Below are 20,235 nucleotides of genomic sequence, written 5' to 3'. Positions count from 1 at the left end.
ATTGAGATCGTTTTTGGGCAGTTGCAGAGAAAATTGGAAACGATTCCAAGTAACGCACTCTTCGTGTTCTGAAAACAATCCATCATATTCATTCTCACGTCAATGCAAGTATCTTCAGTAGTTGTCCAGTAATATCCGAATTAGTCATATGAGTATACTGCAATACCAAACATAATATTCACGCAACTTTGAGATCCTAATACCACAGTCAGTTTGATTTTCCATAGGTACAATTCTTACTCATTGATACTACGTCCATCCATGTTTCGTGCAAAATGTGTTACTTGAACTCTATACCATAAAGATGTATAGGTATCATCACCGTACATACGACAAAAATTTTCCAATTTCCCAGTTTATCAGTTGCGAATAAATAAATATGCAATTTATTTATTATAGCTTTGAGGATATAATTTGTCCAACTCTTCGGTATTTAAATATGAGTAACGTTGAGCTCTTATCAGCTACTATTACATATTATGCGGAGTGATGTTGCGTCATGAGTGGTGAATCATAATCCGCAAGGTACTTTGTTCGAGTTACGTAGATAATCACATGTTGAATATGATAAATAGTGTCAATGTTGTAGGTGCAAATTGAATGGAAGCGGGTTAAGGGTTTTTAAGTCACGACTTGGTCCTCCATAGTCGAGCCTATTCCCACTTTTCGATACGGAGAACAATCCCATGTATCAGTGGAATCTCCCTTTCTAAATTACCTGTTGACAAAAAAAAAAAAAAAAAAAATGGCGAATAATTTGAACACGAGTTTAGTGAATGTCATGTATGATTGACAACGAATCGTACAACACACTTAAGGAAGTGGAGGTGAAGTAGGTATTGCGTAGAAGTATAATGCGAACGCGATTCCATTGCGGAACGCGAAATGATGTGATTATTGCAGTAAGAGGGAGCCAGAAATACGATCAGTTGACTGCTTTCTGCAAATTTCGCAAGAAAGACTAGCCGCAATTAAACCATCCGCGAGCACCAACGATCCTATAAGCTAAGTCATACATATATCATACTTTCCCTGCCCACAGGCGTGCCTACAACTCTATAAGTAAATGAGCGAAGATGATTGTGCGAGGTAAAACACAATACGTGTAACGATGTTATAAAATCAGGCGTCGGTTAGTGAGGACGAAAGTAAATTAGAAGTGAAATAGTGAAAGAGTGCGAATCAGTCTGGTGAAGGACTCGTGCTGACCACGAAGTCGTCTTTTACTCGATAATATTGTACGTGAGAAAATTTTCCCCAAACCCAAGTTATTTTCAGTGAAAATTGAAAGCCTTTACGCGTGTTTCGATATTTCGTTGGAGAATTTTTTTTAATAAAATCCGGTCTCTGTGTCGCATGTGTATCGTAATAATTATTGTGGAGGCGGGAAATAAGCGCGATTTCATACCGTGCTATCAAAGCTGTGCGATTTCAAAAGGTATATTATATAGTGCCTATATGTTAAACTGAGCAGGTATGCCTCTGTCCACTCATCGTTCACCGACAAAGCCGATTAATGGATAATTGATCTCGCAAATAATGGAGGGATTGAACATGTCATTGAAAAGATACCGTCACGCTGTCCCTGCTTCAGGAATAGAATACTTTTATTCGGTGCGTTTGCGTGTGTGTGTGTTTTGGATGTGGAGATATGCAGTGCGAACCTTGATGTGTTTGTATGAATAATCGGCTCGGAGAAAGGCTAGGCCGGAAATTGGGCCGAAATCGATTTGCAAAAAGCACTGAGAACCCCGGTCTGCATTCTGTGACCGAAAATTGGCTGCAGCCTCTAAACTTTTCTCTAACCAGGTGATTATTCCCACGTTATGAATTCACCGAGCAGTGAATTTGGTTCGTTAAATGTATGTCAATTTAAATCGGATCGTTTGGTACAGAAATATTTATTTCATACAAATTCACAGAAGTCTTTGATTCAAACTGTTCCGTTTCTTGTTACAATTGATTAGGTCTATATCCGTTTGTTTCAGAATAAGAACCATAAATTTTTCAATTCGGTTAGATTAATTTTTTAGAGGAATTCCTTCGTTGTAATACTGATTCTCGATACTTGGAACGCGTTCACTTTCGTTGCGACTATCTTCACACGTGTTCTACCAACCCATATACCTGTAATATTGCAAGAGTTATCACGAAACGCCCGCTTCGGTACCGTTTCGTAAAGATAACGTAACGAATCGCGGTTAAAACACGTTGTGCACCTATAATAACCTGCATTCATACAACTCTCTCGACTACGAAAACACAAACAACTCGGTTACGTAAAATCAAGGACTTGTACCAGGATGAGAATAATTCAATTCTTTTCATATGTTTATGATGTATTATTTACCTGCGGTAGAGTTTCGAATGTGACAAAAGATTGTCTCGGTGCATTTACTATCGAACAATAAAACGTATTAGGTACTTTTTAATTTCAATTCATTTCTGCCAATCAGGGAATCACGAAAATTTCACATCGTCCTTCTTTCCAGGTGGTTGCACCTCAGAGAAAGGCGGTCAGTCGATTCTTACACATTGTATTTTTAAGTTATCCGTTTCGCTACGTCGATAATGATTGTCCGTTAAAATCATTGTATTTAATTACCAGGGTATTTATAAATAGCATAATCGCGAGGCGACATCAAGTATCATCTAAGGACAGTGAAAGATCTTACGCCAGGCCAGTGGCTTGTGGATGATTTACCCTCTTGTTTTTATGCATTTCTCAAGGTCATGAAACAGCACGCGGTACCTATATGCGAATAAGTTATCATTGTCGTCGATGTACACTAATGTCAGCGGAAAAAAAAAAAAAAAAAAAAACGGTAATTGCGTGGCCGGACGGAGATGGGTGAAGGTGATATCGCCGGGTCGTTTGTAGGGGTGTGATCATAACGTGCCAAGGCGCAAACGTGACCGGATGACGTAGGTGCCGGTATCACAATAGGACTCAGTCATCTGAACGGGTAAAAATTGGTGATGTGCGATTAATCGATTAATCGATGGTTTCGATTCATACACCACCGTATATTGACTTGAAGAATTAATTATTATACCGCAACTTCGATTAATCGATTAATCGAAGAAACGATTGATTGATTAACTGGAAATACGATTAACCAAAATCGTCGATTAATCCAAGAACTCGTTTTATCGATTAATCGACAAAACAACTGATCGAAGCTGCCGATTAATCGGTTAATCGCATAGCACTATTAAAAATGATAAAAATACATGATGTACTGGCCTAGGCAGTGAAAATTCTGTAATCGATGGAAATGACAGGCGTATGGTGTATAGAGTAAAATTCGATAATCTGGTTGAGGGATCGAAGGGTAGCAAATTCGACAGATTGCTTTTCGTGAAGTTAGTCAGACGAGGAGTTGCATTCGTCGATCATCGATCATCAGTACTTGTTGCTTTTTGGATAATTTCACGGAAGAGGAATATAAAGCGTTTGCCTGAATTGCGCAGGGATATTATACCGTGATTAGCGATCGTAGACCACAACTATTACCGTTGCATCATTTACGTTTGGCAACGTAAATGGCGCAATGTAGAACTCACGCATGTATGACGGGCGAGCAAGCTGCCCATTGCCATGCTTCGTCGTGCCTGAAATGAATTTCTTGAGCGTTTACAAAGCGGCCCTTTCGATTACTCTATATTCGTGAGAAATAATTAACCTTTCACGCTTTCTAACCACTTTTCAATTATCTGCGCAGCAAAGCTCGTGTAGATGATTGAAAAAAACGTTTTTTCGATAGTGTATTTGTTGACTCAGATTTTCAGCATTGACGTTGCTCTGTAACAATATTGGTAGCAGAGTTCTTCGGTACTTGCCTTAAATGCGCTTTTAAGAATGTCCAATTAGCTCGACGATGAAGAGCGTAATTAACGTCTTATTCTTTTTTGTTATTGCATCCCTTTTGTTCACTATTGATTACTCAACAACGAGAAAATTAGACGCTGAAAAACATTCGGGAGAGGGTATCGAGAAGGTTGCAAAATTACGCTGAAAAATGGTTCTGCAGCCACATGATGAACGTCTCTGATTATTATAGTCTTGAGACAAAAAAAAAAAAAATTATTCAGGTAGTCAACAGGCAATGACTGTATCATATACAGAGAGTGAAATCTTTCTACAAGCTTGTAAGTGTCTGCGCTACTTCCTGTTCTTAAGTATACAAAGCACTATAGTTACATATACAATTTTATTTGTTCGCTTTGCAAACGTGAATGCCTCTACAATCATTCGCATTTTAGTCAAGGATGTGGCGTAACATTTACATGTGTATATTTTCTCACGAATGCGGTTTAAGAAATCGAAAAACTTGGGCGATATCCCTCTTCGGTATATCCGCAACAAATGTACACCTTGAAATAATCTGTTATTCTTTTCTACGATGATATCGAGAAGGGAGAAATTGAACAATTTAAGCATCTTAATAGTTGAAAAAAATAGTAGCGCATGCTTACAAACGCGTAATTATGATACGATTTAATTCAACTGATTAAAAAACGGATACTTTTCGCATCGGTAGTTCTAAATGTGAGCGAAACTTCATTCATCGTATAGCAATGATGTAGTACAAGGAGCGGATCTTGGTAATACGATAGAATTATGTAGTTGCGAAAATTTATTTTATTTTATAATCGTATATACAATATCGGAGTAATCTAGGTACGTGGGTTTTCCTTCAACGATGTTTAGGGTCATCAAAGTGCAAAAGAAACTCACGACGAGATCATTTTGAATTATCAAACGGATAAAGAGTATCCGCAGATGAACTGGAGTAAACTACCTGTGATGATATACTTATGCAGCCTATACATTAAGTTAATGTCGGGTAAAAAGTACAACGAAAATAAAATTCCTAAAATAAATGAGGTAATGTATAGTTGATAACGCGTACACGTGATATTCGCTTTCCTTTATTAAGGGTACGTTGTACCGAAACACGCCCAGGTTTCATTGATAATAGAACATAGCTCAGTCGAAGCAGAGGTCTCGTTTGATGACACGAGTTCCGGCTGAACGCATGGACCCGAGTGTGTGTATATACATACAGCCTCGGTAATTAAGTAAATTAACATGACAATAATATGGTAGAAATATTCCGTCGACGGAACGAGGACGCGTGAATAGGCGTTTCGCGCATAGCTCGACGACGTAGAGATCGAGAAACACCACACCCTCACCCTGATTACAACAATAGATCGGCCATTCATGGACCAGGCATTAATGCGGTCGTGGTTGGTGTTCTCTTTGTCAGAGTCGACGTTTTCCGCCCATCGATAGGCCCTCTGGATTTTCTTTTCTTCCATTTTCATTCAAATCTCTTGACACCGCGTGCCCATTCCACCGGCGAGATCGCAGAGCGTGTTCATTATCGGCTCAAGACATGCGGCCGACGCGTCACTCCGTCCATAATACAGGATCCAAAAATGAGCACTTGTACTTTTCACCGTCGTCAGCGACGTTTGTCTTTGGTCGATTGACACACATTTCCGTTTCGTTCCTTGGGCTCGTTTTTTTCAGGTGTGCGTTGCCCGCGACAGATTATACGGGCTTGAGGACTGCTTGAGGGGCCGTGGGGAGGACGTTAAAGACACTGTTCTGGTGTCGGACAATGCCGCTTATGTATGTTCTACGTTTTACGGTGTACCTGCTACCGAGTATCGCACAATGATGTATATCGCGTTCCGTGCGTCGTTTCCCCCGCGTATAGAGGAATACTTGCCTTTACGCATTACGGCATAACACATCATTGCCATATGACAATGCACGCGGATATATACAAGCTTACCCGCATCGGATGCAGACTCGCAGTATTCACCTCGACTCTGACGCGATCAGAGTATGAGCAAACCGGAAGAGCGGCCTGCACTTTTCGCGTTTGCAATCCCGCATCGGTTGTGATTTTTCGCAATTCGAACCTGTGCGAGGAGCTCGAATACGGTCAGGTGGCATCTGACTTGCAACTATAACTTTATGTCCGTTCCTCCACACGCGGACAAAAGGTGTAAATTGCTCCGGGAACTAAAAAATTAACTTAGTTAATTGTGACATCGGTGATGACGTGTTGAAGGTCTACCCCACCTACCACTGCAGTCACAGAGACGTATTTTTTTTGACTATACCCGCTAGTTGGGACTCAAATGATTACTAAAGTTCCATTGTGCTCAACCGATGATTGGAAGTAGACTCGGACCATCATTTGAAGACCATCGTCGATGATGCTGGAAATATTGGTGTCTCCAGGAAGAACGAAGGGGTGTAAATAGTGTAAATTGCAAATAGATTCGGACAGGATCCGACGTTTTGCTATCTTGTTTTTCAAATATGACAATGCGACGGTGATGCGGCTGAGTATAAGTCGCGTGTACACGTGTCAATTCGACACGTTGTTATGTAAGATATATTGACGCGTATACCGCAGCTGAAAGACTATGGCGAGGTGGATGCAAAGACACTCGTATTCATAGCGGCAGATCATCGTTCGAACTTTGAGTTGGTGGTTTTGTGCAAGTATGGAAGCATCTCCTAGTGTGGAAAAGAGTGCGGCGCCGTAGTTTTTTTTTTTTTTTTTCGATTGCACAAACACGTACACACACTTGCACTTTCCTTCACACATCCGCACGCACAATTGTTTTGTCCAGACAACATCTTCACACGTATACGCGTATCAAAATCATAAATGCACGTATGCATGCGCACATATCCACGTGTGTTAAACTACATAAATGTGTAAAAAAATGACGTGGACCATTTACATCCAATCTATATTGCTTCTTTGTGCCATATGTACAGGTGAGTACGGATGCAGATTTGTTATCTAAAAGTTAAAGTTAAATCGGAGAAAAAATCATGGGTACCATTGGACCTATTTAGCCATTTCAAAAACACCACTCGTTTTGAGAGACATGTGCTAAGATTAGATAGTTGACAATAAAAAATACCATTTCATCTCACCAGATGAAACTGAATTTATCCAAATAAATTCATTGGGATCAACTTCATCGTGGTCGAATCGAGTTAATGGGGCGACTAGTACTCGTGAATTTTGCTACCTCAAAGTACAGCTACATTAATTATTGAAAACAGAAAAACAAACAATAATTCCACGTTCTAGACTAGTTAAAGTTTACTTTTCTTAGAGAACTGTCGTGGTCCAGTAATGGTTTTCAAAAATTTTGTAGTTGAAGTTACGAAGATTTTTTGATAAAGATACATAAAAACCGATCACCATATTTCGCTCAGTATGATTTAGACGAAGATTAAAAATTATATGAAATTGATATTCCAGTGCTTGGTTTACGGCAATGTGACCAAAACAATACCGGATGGGAAAAAGTCGCCGGGATGAGACCAGAGTCCGTAGACTCAAGTGCAATTCTGTACGAGGGTATAAATTCTCAAGGAATCACGACAACATGTTTTCGGAAGTGAGTTGTCGATCCCAAAAAATATACGACCTGAGCGAAAGTGAGCTTATTGACAGTTGCTTAAATTTTCAGGTGCAGAGCACTGAATTGCACTGCTTTTGTAATTGATCTGGAAAGAGCTGGTTGTTTTAGCGTAAAAGTAAGCTCGCAGCATTTTGTTCCAGAACCCAACGTCACCTTTTATCACCAAATTTGCGTTAAAGGTAGATACGTATGCACATTATACCTATACAGAATTGTATTCGAAATAAAGGGAATATATGGCTGAATAAATGAATGATCCTCTATCTTTCACAATTAATTCTCTTCAAGAGTAGAGCATCATTTTTAAAGTTCCAGTTGCATGCCTTCAAGTAATTGGGGAGCATGTATTTCGATATTTGCATGCTGATTTTTGTTTTACATCTATAATCTCAAATTGTAACTTTTTAGTTCCTTCGAATTGCAAGCTCGAAAGGCTCTGGCAAGTGGAACGAACGCTCGGTGCGATTTTGGTGGATCCTTCAGCCAGGTGGCTGCCTGAAATCATGACGAGAGCGCAGTGTTATGAAAGCTGTATCGCCGCCGGTTCGTACATTGCATATTTTGAAGCCCGCGTAGAAGTACCACTGTATCCAATAACTGGTTCTACCTAGTTCCTCTTTCAACAGGTAGAAATTGCAGATCAGCGCGATATCGCACCGCCGAAGACTTACGCATCGGAGACACGCAGGGTAGATGCGCTCTTTCTACCCTTGACAGGGGATCCAGACCTCAAGCTTATAGGGCTTCCATGTACAGAGACGAGTATCTCCAGAATCAGTGCCATAATTTGTGTCGGTATAGTTTAACGTAGAAACTCAAATGAAGCTGAAAGGAGCTGTTACAATGTTTAAAAGATTTTTATCGGCATACTTACATGGAATCAACCGTTGTTTCAGCTAAAGCTGATTACTGTTCTTACTCGGAGTTCGAAAACGCAACCATGCTGTACTCCGATCTGAGGTTGCCTGGACTGGACGAAACACAAGTGAGTTTAACGATGCTCAAGAGATATTGATGCACATTCATACGCAGCATTTAATCTACGTCTACTCGAATTTAAGTGCGAAGAGAGGTGCGACGCCAGTTTGGATGGGTTCAACTGCAGAGGGTATACAGTACATCGGTCGTACAATTCAATAACTGCGTCGAATTTGGTGTGTCTCCTTCATGCCGACGATACTATCGGTGCTGGACCAAGTTCTCTGCTATACGTGCCTGATCTAATCTACAAAGAACGCGAGCCCTGTTTGGACCGTAAGTCAATGCTCAACGATACTTTCCAAATCAATCAATTCGTGAAATGATAACTGTAGCTATCTTTTTAATCATCCAAGTGAGAGTCAGATGCACGAACGAAAGCCTTACCGTTGAATTGAGCACGGATGACGCCTTCTGGGGCAGGTTGTACGTCAGTGGATGGGGCGAACGTTGTGGAGTGCAAGGAAGTGGTAAAAACCTGACATCCCTGAGGCTGGTTTTACCGCATCGCGAGGATCTCACGATGGGCAGAACCATCAAATGTGGACTGAGCCCTGTCATATCCGTAAACAGCCGTAATCGGTATATTCCAGATACTAGTCCGCAATTTACTTTTTCATTTCTCCATCGATTGTTGAACTTTCGATATGCTAAAAGTGATATTTTAATTTAATCGAACGCCTACAGGAGCCGCACCATAGCTTGGGCCACCGTTGTCGTGCAGTTCAATCCAATAATTCAGAGACTTGGTGACCAGGCGGTGAGAGTTGGGTGTTCCCTGGACGGAAATGACGACCCCCCACAGCCGAGAAACATCACAGTACATTCAGACGTACATTTTATTGACCCAAAGTGAGAATTGTGGTGTTTATTCTATTTTCACAGTGTCTCTATAGAAAGTTTTAATCCAGAAGTATAAGAGCGCAAGCATGGCTTTGGTTTTAATTCATTTTTCGAATGCATGTTCTTTTATAATCATTATTTTCCAAGCGCTGGCTTACCACCGATCGTTTCAACCGTCGTAAACTCATCATCGGAGGCTCCGATGGTAAGGATGAGGATACTTGATGAGAGCCTTTCGCGCGACGCGACCGTCACTCAGCTGGGACAGAAGTTGATTCTGAGGATCGAAATAATTCCGCCCGACGGTATGATGTTCTTGTCGCGTATATATTTTTATCGAGAGTATTCCTTATACCTAGATAGTTGATACGCGAACGACGCTTCGCCCGCAGGTAGGCAACTGAAGTGACATCTTATACATAATAAGCTGTAATAAGTTTCCCAATGTAACTTCGGTTGCCTATCCGCCGGCGAGTGTCTTTTGCATAGTTGACCTTCTCGAAATCCTTCCTGTACACTTTTGTGAATTCCATTTGAAACCTTAACGTGTAATTTTAAGACTAAACGTAAATTTCAGGCCCGTTTGACATTTTTGCCGGACATTTGGTCGCCAGCAGTGCTGGAGGAGATTCATCCTATCTTCTGCTCGATGAAATGGGATGTCCAACTGATACGAGCACCTTTCCAGCTCTGGTACGAGATGTCACAGACAACAGTTCACTCGTCGCAAAATTCACTGCTTTCAAGTTTCCCAATAGCCAATTGGTCAGGTTCAACGTGGTTGTAAAGTTTTGCACCGGAAGATGCAAGCCGGTATGTATTCAAGTTATTATGACGATTTAAGACGTTACTTCATCAGCAGCAAGCCACCCTATAATGTATACAACGATTCCATTGTATGGACATTATTTGATCTTTCCGTCAAGGCTCACTGCAGCAATGATGAATATTCTTACGGAAGGCGGCGTAGAGAGATATCTACTGCACCCACAAATGCCAATGTCACCGAAATAACACCGAAGACGATTCCCGATAAAATTCCTCTCCAGTTCTCGATATTCGTTCATAGCCCAGTAGTTTCACCAGATCCTCTTCTATCGCGGGACAGTTCAGCACCAGACACCATCCTCGTTGCTGGTGGTCGTGAGTACATTAATTTTTATCTTTCACCCATTATATGGCGTTGTGGTGATTCTAATAGTATCACCATCATCGTCGTCGTCATATCACTTTATTCTGGAATTCCAGAAATACTGTCAAATTTTTTGGAGATGCGGATATAAATCTTGATTATTTCAGAATCGTTGGATGGACTGCTTTGCGTTGACGCTGGCCTTGCCTTGGGTCTCTTGATTTTTTGGCTTATCGTTCAAATAATGTTGACGATCGGTTGTTTGGTGGCTGTAAAACGATACCGACGATTAGCTCGTCGGGCGGAAGAGGATCGTGCCGATATATTGGCCAGGCATCTTTATGGTATTCACGGTGGTAATTTCGAAGTTGCCCGACGTGTACGGTGGGCTGATCACAACAGTTCATCCGTCAGCTGATGCCGTTTTTAACATCATTAGTAGGGAAGTACCCGCCGAAGTTCAGGACTTCCGAGCTGTTGAGATAGCACCATTCCGGATTCCACGCTACGTTTCGTTTACATAACGTGCAGGTGGAACGTGCAGCGGACGCTGATCGTCTTTGTTTTCACCGTCTCGCCAATGTATTAACCACGCGGATAAAACAACCGGAAGGTTCTTATGTATAGGTGTGAGTGTATTATTGAACGAATTGTAATGTAGTGTTGGAATATGATCAAACCACTTTTATCATTTACCTGTTTGAATTATTACACATCAATATGTATACAAAAAAAATGTACAATATTCTGGCTGACGTGGTATAATTGGTATAATCGATGACCATATTGTTGACTTGTAATTAAACTATTCATGCAATCATAGTTGAAGTTGCAAAGTTGTAACGGCTGGGGTATTGCCTATGTTTCTTTTCTTCATGTAGTGATAATGAACGAAAACCATGTGCATATCCATTACCAAAAATAAAGACTCGTCACGTGCGGATTTACTAACGAAACGCATATTGAAAAAACATGTAAATTGGCGCAAAGTGCAAAGATGTATGACTATTGATAGTAACTGTATTGATTATTAACTCCGGATCAACTCTTATTCATTACCGTGCTTTTCCGGTAACATGATTTTATCGGCTTGTCGGTAATTGCATTACGAAGGTTTCAGTCGGTGAACGTGCTATGCCAATGAAAAGTTAGATGTATATTTGTCCGGAAGTGTCTAATGGAGTATCCTATCTCACGTATCTTAAGCTCCCCGCACACGACGCTTGTTTTGCTGCTGGATTGCTTGCTAGATTTTACCGCTGGGTTCCAAGTTGGCTGTGGCGCTGGGTGCAACGATGGCACCCTCGTTGGGTTGGCTTCACACGATGCTTGTCGCTAGGCGTGCTGGCGTGCAGGGAGCCTAGAGAAAAAATATAGGCGAATACGTAGTCCCAGCAATTCTAACCTCAACAGTACCATGGACGCTTGAGTGCAACAAACTATTGCGGCTGAAATAATTCGACGTAGGAAAGCAATTATCGTGTCAGCTGTAGCAACTGCTTTTAAACGTAGACATCTACTGAAACAACGAAAACGTAAATTTTGGAGTCGCGAGTGGCTGTTACGGCGTGATAGAGGACAGAATGTTCTAAATATGGTATTTCGTGAGCTCGGGTATGTAACCATATGATTTTCATTTTATTTATTATTACTTTTTTGGATTTTCAATTTTATACTTGACTTTTCAATGCATATTTATACTAAATTTTTGTTTAGCCCTGAAGATCCAGCCAGTTTCACCAATTATACTTGAATGATGGAAGATGACTGGAATGAGTTGTTGACACTTCTGACTCCGGCCATAAAAAAACAGGATACCGTTATGCGTCAAGCTATATCACCGAGGGACAGACTCACTGTGACTCTTCGATATTTAGCAACGGGCAATACCTTTCAAGATTTGAGCTACTCCACTCGCATAGCCGCGAACACAATTTCAAAAGTGATTGACGAAACTTTAAGAGCAATAGTAGAAGTACTCGACTCAAAAGTATGGAATTTCCCATCATCGCTGGAGGAATGGCAGGTTATCGCTCACAAATTCGATACTTTATGGAATTTTCCTCATTGCATCGGTGCGCTGGATGGGAAACACATCAATTTTCGTCCCCCTCGAAGTGACGGATCGATTTACCGTAATTATAAGGGAAAAGACAGCATTGTGCTTCTGGGTCTTGTCGATGCTGAATACAGATTTTTGTTCGTTGACGTCGGAAGAAATGGACGTATGCACGATTCTGCTGTTTTGCGTGAGAGCCCATTATGGACTAAGATCAACGATGGAACGTTGAACTTACCTGCTCCATGTGAAATTCCAGGCTTTTGTTACAAATTACCGTACGTGATTGTCGGTAACGAAGCATTTGCCTTGAAACCTAATTTGTTAAAGCCGTATCCGGATAGAAACTTGACGCTTGACAAAAGAATATTCAACTACAGATTGAGCCGTGTTCGCAGAACTGTTGAAAACGCTTTTGGCATACTGGCAAACAGATGGCGCGTTTTACTTTCTACGATATCTCTCTCCGTTCAAAAAGTAGAGAGAATAACTTACGCGTGTGTGCTTTTACATAATTATTTAATCAATAAATCTAACAATGATTCCAGTCAATGGTACGTACCGCATAATTACAGAATCTCAACCCGCGTTGATAGTAATTGTAATGCAGTACAATTATCCGAAGGGCAGAATGCCTCCCTATATCTGAGAAATAACCGAAGCAGTAACGAAGTTCTAGAGATACGAGATAAATTTTGTGAATACTTTAATACTACAGGCATAGTGCCATTTCAATATACCGCTATTGAACGAGGTAACTATTAGTCGTTGCTCTACGAGCAAGTTCATAGTATTTATTCATTTATTAATTTATTTACTAGCACTGCGGCCGCGGCTTGTATTTGTATTTGACAGTATTTGTACAATGTTTATACAGAAATAAATAAATGCCATTACTGGTTTTATATTATTCGAATTTTGTTTGTGTACGAAAGACTTTTGAAAATATCTCTTTGACTAAGCAGCATCGAGAATTGAAAAAAGAATCCCTCCAAAATTACACAGATTCTCGAGTTTTTGGATATTCGCCGAGGACTTCTGGGAAATTTCGAGAAATTCCGTAGAGTGTGAATGGCCAGAGTGTTGTTCGAAGTGCAAGCGACGAAGGGAACGATTATATTTTTTTACGACTTTTTCTCAACGATTATCGAAGCTGGTGTCAGAGAGAAAAGTTCGACCGAGAAAAATCCATAGTTCCTGAGAACTGTGAACTGTAGTTAATTTTTGTTCCTTCATCGATCTTGCCGCTTCACATTGACCTTAATTTTAGCAATTGGAGTAATTTTTAATGCTTACAATTATACATAAAGAATGACGTGAAATATTAAACATAAATAACGAAACGAAAAAACAAACAGGAGACTTATGGAATGGAATTTTTATAAAAGAAAATGAAAATCAAGATTTTTTGGTTGTCGGTGATGTCAAAACAGGTTGGTGTACTCTTTTTCTGTCACTTTCTAACCAGAATTTATTCCCCCTCGATCGAACAAGATTTTACATCGAAGAAATTGTCATGATTGTTTTTTTTCGATTTTTGAATTTTGAAAATTTAAGGAAAACGTGGAAAACAAAAATTTCCTTCGTTCATCATTTTTTTCTGGTTTGTTTGTCGATTTTTGAAAATTGAAAATTTAAGGAACACATGAAAAATGGAAATTTCTCATTTATCATTCCCTTCAGGCTGCTTAAAAGTTTTTTTTGCTTTTCTACGGAGATAAAGGCACGATAGGGTGTTTTTTTCGACTTTTGAATTTTGAAAAGGAACACGTGGAAAATAAAAATTTCTCGTTCGTCGTTTTTTATCAGGTTTTTAAAAATAGTATTTTGCTACGCGCAAGAAAACCATCACGAAAAATAGCACACGTTCTATCACCGAAATCCAGCACGCGACCACGCTTCAGAGCCATCAGAGGCGCCACTTTCTAGCAGCGCTCCCAGCAGAGCAGCCATCCTAGTACCCCGCATGCGATCTATCAGCAAAACAAGCCCCGTGTGCAGCGGGCTTTACACCCGATGTATTTCTAAAAAGAGTCACCGTTGGAATAGAATCTCGGCTGTGATGATTTGTATACAATTGTCGCACATACAGACGAATCAGAACACAAAGATAAAATATTTGTTAACGAACGAAAATGAAAGTGGGTACGAAATATCGCTCAGTGGTAATATAGCCGTTGATATATCGGAGAAGTATGGCCGGAAATTTTTGGCACAGTTCTCATCAGTAAGTTGTAATAACCTGAAAACGCCGGTGGACCATATGCACAATGATAAGAACTGACAATTCATTGATTATTTAATTCTTGATTTTCAGCCAACAATGGTTACTCGATAAACAAGATTTAGTTCGAGAACGTCAGCACGACCTTTCTATTTTATCCGAAGAAGAGTATCAAAAACTATTTATTTTTTTTTCAAACTGTAAGTAAAGTCAAAGCTTTCTTTGTTGAAACTTAGTGAAATCTGGATACTTTGAACTATCAATGTATACGCTATATCATATATGCGTTTACTTAATTTTATAGTGATCCAAATATTGGGTGAACAGTTGAAACTTCGACAACAGGTGATAGCGACAGCCACCGTCTATTTTAAACGGTTCTTTGCCCGCAACAGTTTAAAATGTATTGACCCGTTGCTGTTGGCCCCAACTTCCTTGTTTCTGGCTTCTAAGGTAGAGGAATTTGGAGTCATATCGAACACCAGGCTGATTACAACATGCCAGACTGTCGGTGAGTTTATCCTCACATGGCAAAGTCTCTGCACACATCACAGATCATTTCAACATTGTACTTTCTTAAATGGCTAATCTCCATAACCTTTATTACAGTAAAAAACAAATTCAACTATGCCTACTCTCAGGAATTTCCTTATAGAACCAATCACATTCTGGAATGTGAATTCTATCTTTTGGAACACCTTGACTGCTGTCTGATAGTCTATCAACCGTATCGTCCACTATTAACACTTGTACAAGATGTTGGACCAGACGATCAGCTGCTCACGCTAGCTTGGCGTATAGTCAATGACAGCTTGCGCACAGATGTGTGTCTGCTCTATCCCCCGTACCAAATCGCTATCGGTGAGACACTTGAATCATATAATTTGAAACTATACTGCGTTCAACGAGAGAATGACACAGCGTCGTACAGGTTTGGACAGTGGGGGTCGGATGGAGGTAGCGGAGCTCGCTACTCAATATCGTACCTATAATATCGTAGATTTGTGCCCTGCACCAAAAGGCCACGCTCTCTGAAATATCGCAGTCTCATTACATCTCAAGTAAATTTATTCTACTTCCTTTTGCTAATTTTCTGCCATCGGATGTATCAATCAATCAGAATAACAAAACTACAATTCAAATTTCACACGTTCGAACTGACTCGCAACTTTGCAACGACTGACGCTCGATGGTTTGAAATGATTCATCAGGCTTCAAATCAACCGTTAGATTTGAAGTAACTGTTAGATTTGAGTACCTGGTTACCCTTGTTGGCTGTAGCCGGGTCTGGCTAGCTGCAAGACCTGTCCAGTTACCTGGAGTGGGTAAAATGGGTCGCGTATTAGGCGAAATCCGACTGAACTGGACGTGTTTGGCTTCGTAAGTGTATCGTTCTCTCCCTGAACGGAGTATAATAATGTATCAACATTGACCAGTTTAGTGCAGTTTTTCTTCTTCCTTTTTTCTTTTGTTTAATATATTTCTACGAATAGGTTGCCTGCAAATTGCCTGTGTAATACAGCATAAAGATTTAAAGTCATGGTTTGCCGAGTTGAATGCGGATATGGAAAAGATTCAGGAGATTGCCAGGTACATAATTAACTTATACGAGTTGTGGAGAACTTATGACGAGAAGAAAGAAATACAAGGATTATTGGGCAAAATGCCGAAACCAAAGGCTGCACCGCAACGCTGACATCAACCTCCTGCGGATCCTTTGAACTGGGAATCACGTCAGGAGGATCGTTTGTACAATTAATTACTTAATCTTTATAAAAAATTATTGGACCGTAAGGAATGAGAGAATATTATTTTGCTCTCTGCTACATTGACTGTGAGAATATTTGGGAAATTACGATCATCAAATATTGATAAATTTAATCAAATTTATTTCCTTATTTTCGTAACCTTTATCATAGAAATTATTTATATCATTGACACTGTAATCCCATTAGCTTCCAGGTCTTTGTAACTTCTTATCAGGACTGGCATAATTATAGTTATCATCAAGAGCATTATTGTTACTCCAACGTCGCTTTATTCCAGAGTGATCGGTGGCAGACTTTTGCAACCACTTTACCTACAAGTGCTCAAAAAGTGAAAATAGTAGTCTCATTCAGGAAGTAAATAATATTAACACAGTCTGAACATGTGAGACATACTGTAGTTGAAAGATGAAGAATTCGCCAGCAGGTAGCAATGCCCAAAGCAAAGCAAAAATTGAAATCAACTGCTTCCTTTCGAATAACGCTTCCAAAACTTTTTGACGTCATCATGACCCGCTTTTGTGACAACCATAGTCCGCTTTCTGTAAACAAAATGGTGAAAGAATGATCATCTCATTTTGAATATACTATGTTGTTTAATATCGAATAAGAATAAATGAAAATTAATTATACCAAAGTTAGACAATAAGCCCACATCCCTATTCTGTATTTTATATAATAACATTACCTTTCGCTTTGCCAGATTAGAACTTGGGTGGTGAGCGCGTGATCTCTGAGAACTTCAAAGTCAGTCTGTGAAAGAAACTGGCTATACAGAACGCCCTCGCTAAATATAAATCTATTTCTTTCGTTTTCCCACAACTTGATTTGATCCACTATGGTAGGGGGCAAAGTTGGTGGTCCTAAGGCAATCATCTTAGGATGGGCATGCTGATGTAGGTATCTGTACAAGAAATGATTTTAGAATTGGGGCATTAATGAAACATCGAATAATGTGCGTATACCAATATTATTACGTACATACCCAACGATTTGTTCAGCTGTAATGCCGCTCTTCAGAGCTTGCCTCACTGAATCTCTTGTTAAAATGGATACAACCAAGTTTGGGAACCTGAAAACGGCCAAAATTACAAATCAGTAGTTGGTTTTCTGAAATTGAATAAGTGAAAAAAACTGATATTGCTTTAGACAATTTTTTTCATGCTTACCTGTAAAGCATTTCACAAAAGAGACCAAGCAGAGCGACTTGCAAATTAGAATTGGTATAAGCGTAAACTCTGTAATTGGTTTCCACGACTATGTATCCTTCCTTCTCTAAGTCACTTGACAGAGGCTTATTTTGACCTGTGGCAATGTTTAGTGCTAGCCTGGTAGGGTAAAATCTGAGAAAATAAAACATACGGTATTACAATTTTAATACATTTATAAAGTATTTTCAGTATGTACACGCAGATAGAATGTGGAATAGATTCATCAGTTTGTTGAAATAATTACCTTCCAGCCTTACGTTTTCTTTGATAGACCAGACCAAATTCTCTGAGGTGCTGCAAAAATGTCAATAGTCCCTCTGACATACCTTCAGTACTGTAATCTTTTCCCAATGTCGAGAAATTCAATTGAAACAAGAAGGTTAGACAAACGACCAGATCCAGACCCCTGGCTTCTATAGTGTCCAAGTATTGAAGAATGAAGTACCAGACCTGAAAAGTAGTCAAATCATAGCTAATTGCTACTTAGTATTACGAGTTGGTACCTGGGAACGTATGGTGAAATAAAGAATACACACGGTTACAAAGAGCTATCGTTCCTAGGCTACCAATAGTACGAGGAATACACAGGTAGCTTATGGTTCGATAATCCCAAGTCACTTTGTATATGGTGGTCATAAACTGAATATTATATTACCATGAAAGACTGCTGATTTGTACAGTGTAAACAATAAATTGATGACTGGCCTATCAGTTGCTATTGTAAACCATGCACAACATTTACATTTTCAAGTAAGGAAAGGTTTTACACAAACACTACACGCAATCAACTTTCGTTTTGACTTTTGAGTAGCCAAAATTTAACCATCTTATAGTTGACAGAATATCTTACCTGGGACGCTGTATCTAGCAGTAGAAACTGAAATCCTGCTTGTGTAATGACTGGGCTGCCGTCTTCCTCGTCACGTTTCATCAGTCCAGCATGTAGCAGTATTCTTACCGCATCAGCCGATATTCCTAAGTTAAATCATTTGAAGCTGGCTTTAAAAATTCAAAATTCAAATTTTCCTGATTTCGTGGCTCCTCAGAACCAATATTCACATTTTCGTTCCATATTAATTGTCTATGCTTAAACTTGTTAGTACATTGTGATAGGTAATGGAACATTTCAATGGTTGATTTTTCTGTGGGTTTACTCTATCAAAATCAATCGTATTAGCAAGTACTCCATCCTATATATTGTTTTGCTTCTGGTTGTGTACATGGCTTAGCCATTGGAGCATTTTTTATATCGCCTTGGAAAGATTTTGTGACTCTTTCAGATTTCAATATTTACATACATTAATTGATAAGTTATTGCAATTTGTAGCTTTTAAGATCATTTTGACAGCATAAACTGGCTCACCTTCTTGCTGCTGAGATCCGACCATGTAATGGAGAACACACTCCCACCTTTCCAAGGCATACGTATCTAGGAAGGCGACGTCTCGTGGTTTATTATCGGTTTCTAACTGATTTGACATCGTCCAAGGTTTACCGCCACCAAGTAAAACTATTTTCAAATTCTTCTTCAACGTTGAATTCAAAATCCACCCAGGTAGACCACCGGGGATTGATGCTTCCTTCCAGATATTTAGCTCATTGAGAATTTTGACGACTTTCTGATGCTCATCGGTATGTAACTTTGAACACCATGAAGCTATGACTGCCTGAGGTACGGGCTGTTCAACGAACAGCAACCGCATAACATAATGCCTGGCTATTTCAGGCAATTCCCGAAAAACGGCCAGACAAATCGGAGGGTTGTGATACAGTTTATTCAACGTTTCTGGCGGCCGAGTCTTTAGATATTCATGAAGATCTTTGCACTGCAGCCCAGTTGGACGCAATAAATTCTTACCACTTATCGTGTTTGACATGTTCGCATCAAGTCTTTGCCACTATTATTAACAAGCTTATGAATCGACTCCAGATCTTTTCTTGGCTCTCAACACACACATCTCGTCTCAGTTTGGTTACTTTTCTGCAACTTTATAAACACAACCGCCACGCTGGGCTACTGAATGGGTACAACCTTCTATCGTTCAAACGGCCGTGGAAACAGCATAACCTATATTTTTATATTTTATACTCCGTTCGACGTCTCGGTCAGCCGTTGGCATAAATTCACCGAATAGGGATCAGTGGGTGAATTCCTGACATAGGTTACTCATATTCAATCACAGATAGCAGCCTCACAGTTACAGTTCAGTACTTATCCATACACAGACATACCGACAGAAATGTTTTGTCTTCTTCTAGCTCCTGGATTAGATAAAAACAGAGAACGTCCTATTACCAACCAAACGGCACGAACGACAGTCGCACTGATCAAAATTCTTAGGGCTAATTTTCCTACATGGTCCCATCTAAAAGCATTGAGTGAACTCCCCCTGTGCTGGAGTACCCAACATTTTTGGAACTAATTCTTAAGGTCCATGGTAGGTAACTATGTCAGTAAACGACCAATATTCTGCAGTATTTAGCTTCAGGAACTAAGGAATTAACCAAAAAGAACTAGGCCCGCCTCTCGCGGGAACAGATAGCAGTTT

The 20,235-nt window shown here is 39.9% G+C and overlaps 4 protein-coding genes across 9 annotated transcripts; 3 read left to right on the top strand and 1 right to left on the bottom strand.

Moving 5' to 3' along the window:
- The first annotated feature begins 1,341 nt into the window (after positions 1–1,341).
- Positions 1,342–11,248, top strand: LOC124306233 (uncharacterized). 4 transcript variants are annotated; one of them, XM_046766677.1, is made up of 13 exons: positions 1,342–1,438; positions 7,311–7,449; positions 7,522–7,652; positions 7,882–8,016; positions 8,100–8,264; positions 8,370–8,458; positions 8,535–8,727; positions 8,808–9,033; positions 9,139–9,303; positions 9,442–9,599; positions 9,872–10,107; positions 10,221–10,437; positions 10,594–11,248. In XM_046766677.1, the coding sequence occupies exons 1-13, from the start codon at positions 1,357–1,359 to the stop codon at positions 10,842–10,844; spliced, it is 2,187 nt and encodes a 728-aa protein (XP_046622633.1). In that variant the 5' UTR covers positions 1,342–1,356; the 3' UTR covers positions 10,845–11,248. The 4 variants fall into 4 exon arrangements, with proteins under 4 accessions (XP_046622633.1, XP_046622635.1, XP_046622636.1 ...); XM_046766679.1 differs by lacking the exon at positions 1,342–1,438 and adding an exon at positions 5,837–6,514; XM_046766680.1 differs by lacking the exon at positions 1,342–1,438 and adding an exon at positions 5,837–6,532.
- Positions 11,249–11,842: 594 nt separating this feature from the next.
- On the top strand, positions 11,843–13,395 carry LOC124306247 (protein ALP1-like). Its single transcript, XM_046766715.1, has 2 exons — positions 11,843–12,040; positions 12,143–13,395. The coding sequence occupies exon 2, from the start codon at positions 12,180–12,182 to the stop codon at positions 13,248–13,250; it is 1,071 nt and encodes a 356-aa protein (XP_046622671.1). The 5' UTR covers positions 11,843–12,040; positions 12,143–12,179; the 3' UTR covers positions 13,251–13,395.
- Positions 13,396–14,529: 1,134 nt separating this feature from the next.
- LOC124306249 (cyclin-C) lies at positions 14,530–16,795 on the top strand. Its single transcript, XM_046766725.1, has 5 exons — positions 14,530–14,712; positions 14,803–14,909; positions 15,014–15,220; positions 15,319–15,570; positions 16,203–16,795. Exons 1-5 carry the CDS (start codon positions 14,681–14,683, stop codon positions 16,403–16,405), a joined length of 801 nt encoding a protein of 266 aa, XP_046622681.1. The 5' UTR covers positions 14,530–14,680; the 3' UTR covers positions 16,406–16,795.
- LOC124306240 (general transcription factor IIH subunit 4) lies at positions 16,576–20,031 on the bottom strand. Of its 3 annotated transcripts, XR_006908556.1 has the most exons (8): positions 19,050–20,024; positions 18,537–18,661; positions 17,931–18,136; positions 17,645–17,818; positions 17,461–17,547; positions 17,164–17,379; positions 16,872–17,017; positions 16,576–16,789 (listed from the first exon to the last, which is right to left on the bottom strand). XR_006908556.1 is itself a non-coding variant. In XM_046766701.1 (7 exons), exons 1-7 carry the CDS (start codon positions 19,561–19,563, stop codon positions 16,936–16,938), a joined length of 1,404 nt encoding a protein of 467 aa, XP_046622657.1. In that variant the 5' UTR covers positions 19,564–20,023; the 3' UTR covers positions 16,576–16,935. The 3 variants fall into 3 exon arrangements, 2 of the variants coding, with proteins under 2 accessions (XP_046622657.1, XP_046622658.1); XM_046766701.1 differs by having other exon boundaries at positions 16,576–17,017; positions 19,050–20,023; XM_046766702.1 differs by lacking the exons at positions 16,576–16,789; positions 16,872–17,017 and having other exon boundaries at positions 17,210–17,379; positions 17,457–17,547; positions 19,050–20,031.
- Positions 20,032–20,235: the final 204 nt, after the last annotated feature.

Source organism: Neodiprion virginianus, chromosome 5 (assembly GCF_021901495.1).
Source record: "Neodiprion virginianus isolate iyNeoVirg1 chromosome 5, iyNeoVirg1.1, whole genome shotgun sequence".
NCBI classification, from domain to species: Eukaryota; Metazoa; Arthropoda; class Insecta; order Hymenoptera; family Diprionidae; genus Neodiprion; species Neodiprion virginianus.
The sequence above is the reverse complement of the archived record's forward strand: the minus strand, read 5'-3'. Positions and strand labels throughout refer to the sequence as shown.

What these genes read in the sequence shown, in the direction of transcription:
- LOC124306249 (XM_046766725.1), top strand. Translation starts at nt 14,681, where the DNA reads ATGGCCGGAAATTTTTGGCACAGTTCTCATCA. An exon ending in ATTTATTTTTTTTTCAAACT is followed by an intron (nt 14,910 to 15,013) that starts GTAAGTAAAGTC and finishes TTAATTTTATAG; the next exon opens with TGATCCAAATATTGGGTGAA. An exon ending in TACAACATGCCAGACTGTCG is followed by an intron (nt 15,221 to 15,318) that starts GTGAGTTTATCC and finishes CCTTTATTACAG; the next exon opens with TAAAAAACAAATTCAACTAT.
- LOC124306247 (XM_046766715.1), top strand. Translation starts at nt 12,180, where the DNA reads ATGATGGAAGATGACTGGAATGAGTTGTTGACACTTCTGACTCCGGCC.
- LOC124306233 (XM_046766677.1), top strand. Translation starts at nt 1,357, where the DNA reads ATGTGTATCGTAATAATTATTGTGGAGGCGGGAAATAAGCGCGATTTC. An exon ending in TCACCAAATTTGCGTTAAAG is followed by an intron (nt 7,653 to 7,881) that starts GTAGATACGTAT and finishes GTAACTTTTTAG; the next exon opens with TTCCTTCGAATTGCAAGCTC. An exon ending in GCACCGGAAGATGCAAGCCG is followed by an intron (nt 10,108 to 10,220) that starts GTATGTATTCAA and finishes CTTTCCGTCAAG; the next exon opens with GCTCACTGCAGCAATGATGA.
- LOC124306240 (XM_046766701.1), bottom strand. Translation starts at nt 19,563, where the DNA reads ATGTCAAACACGATAAGTGGTAAGAATTTATTGCGTCCAACTGGGCTG. An exon ending in AGAAAACGTAAGGCTGGAAG is followed by an intron (nt 17,819 to 17,930) that starts GTAATTATTTCA and finishes TTATTTTCTCAG; the next exon opens with ATTTTACCCTACCAGGCTAG. An exon ending in ACAGCTGAACAAATCGTTGG is followed by an intron (nt 17,380 to 17,460) that starts GTATGTACGTAA and finishes TTTCTTGTACAG; the next exon opens with ATACCTACATCAGCATGCCC.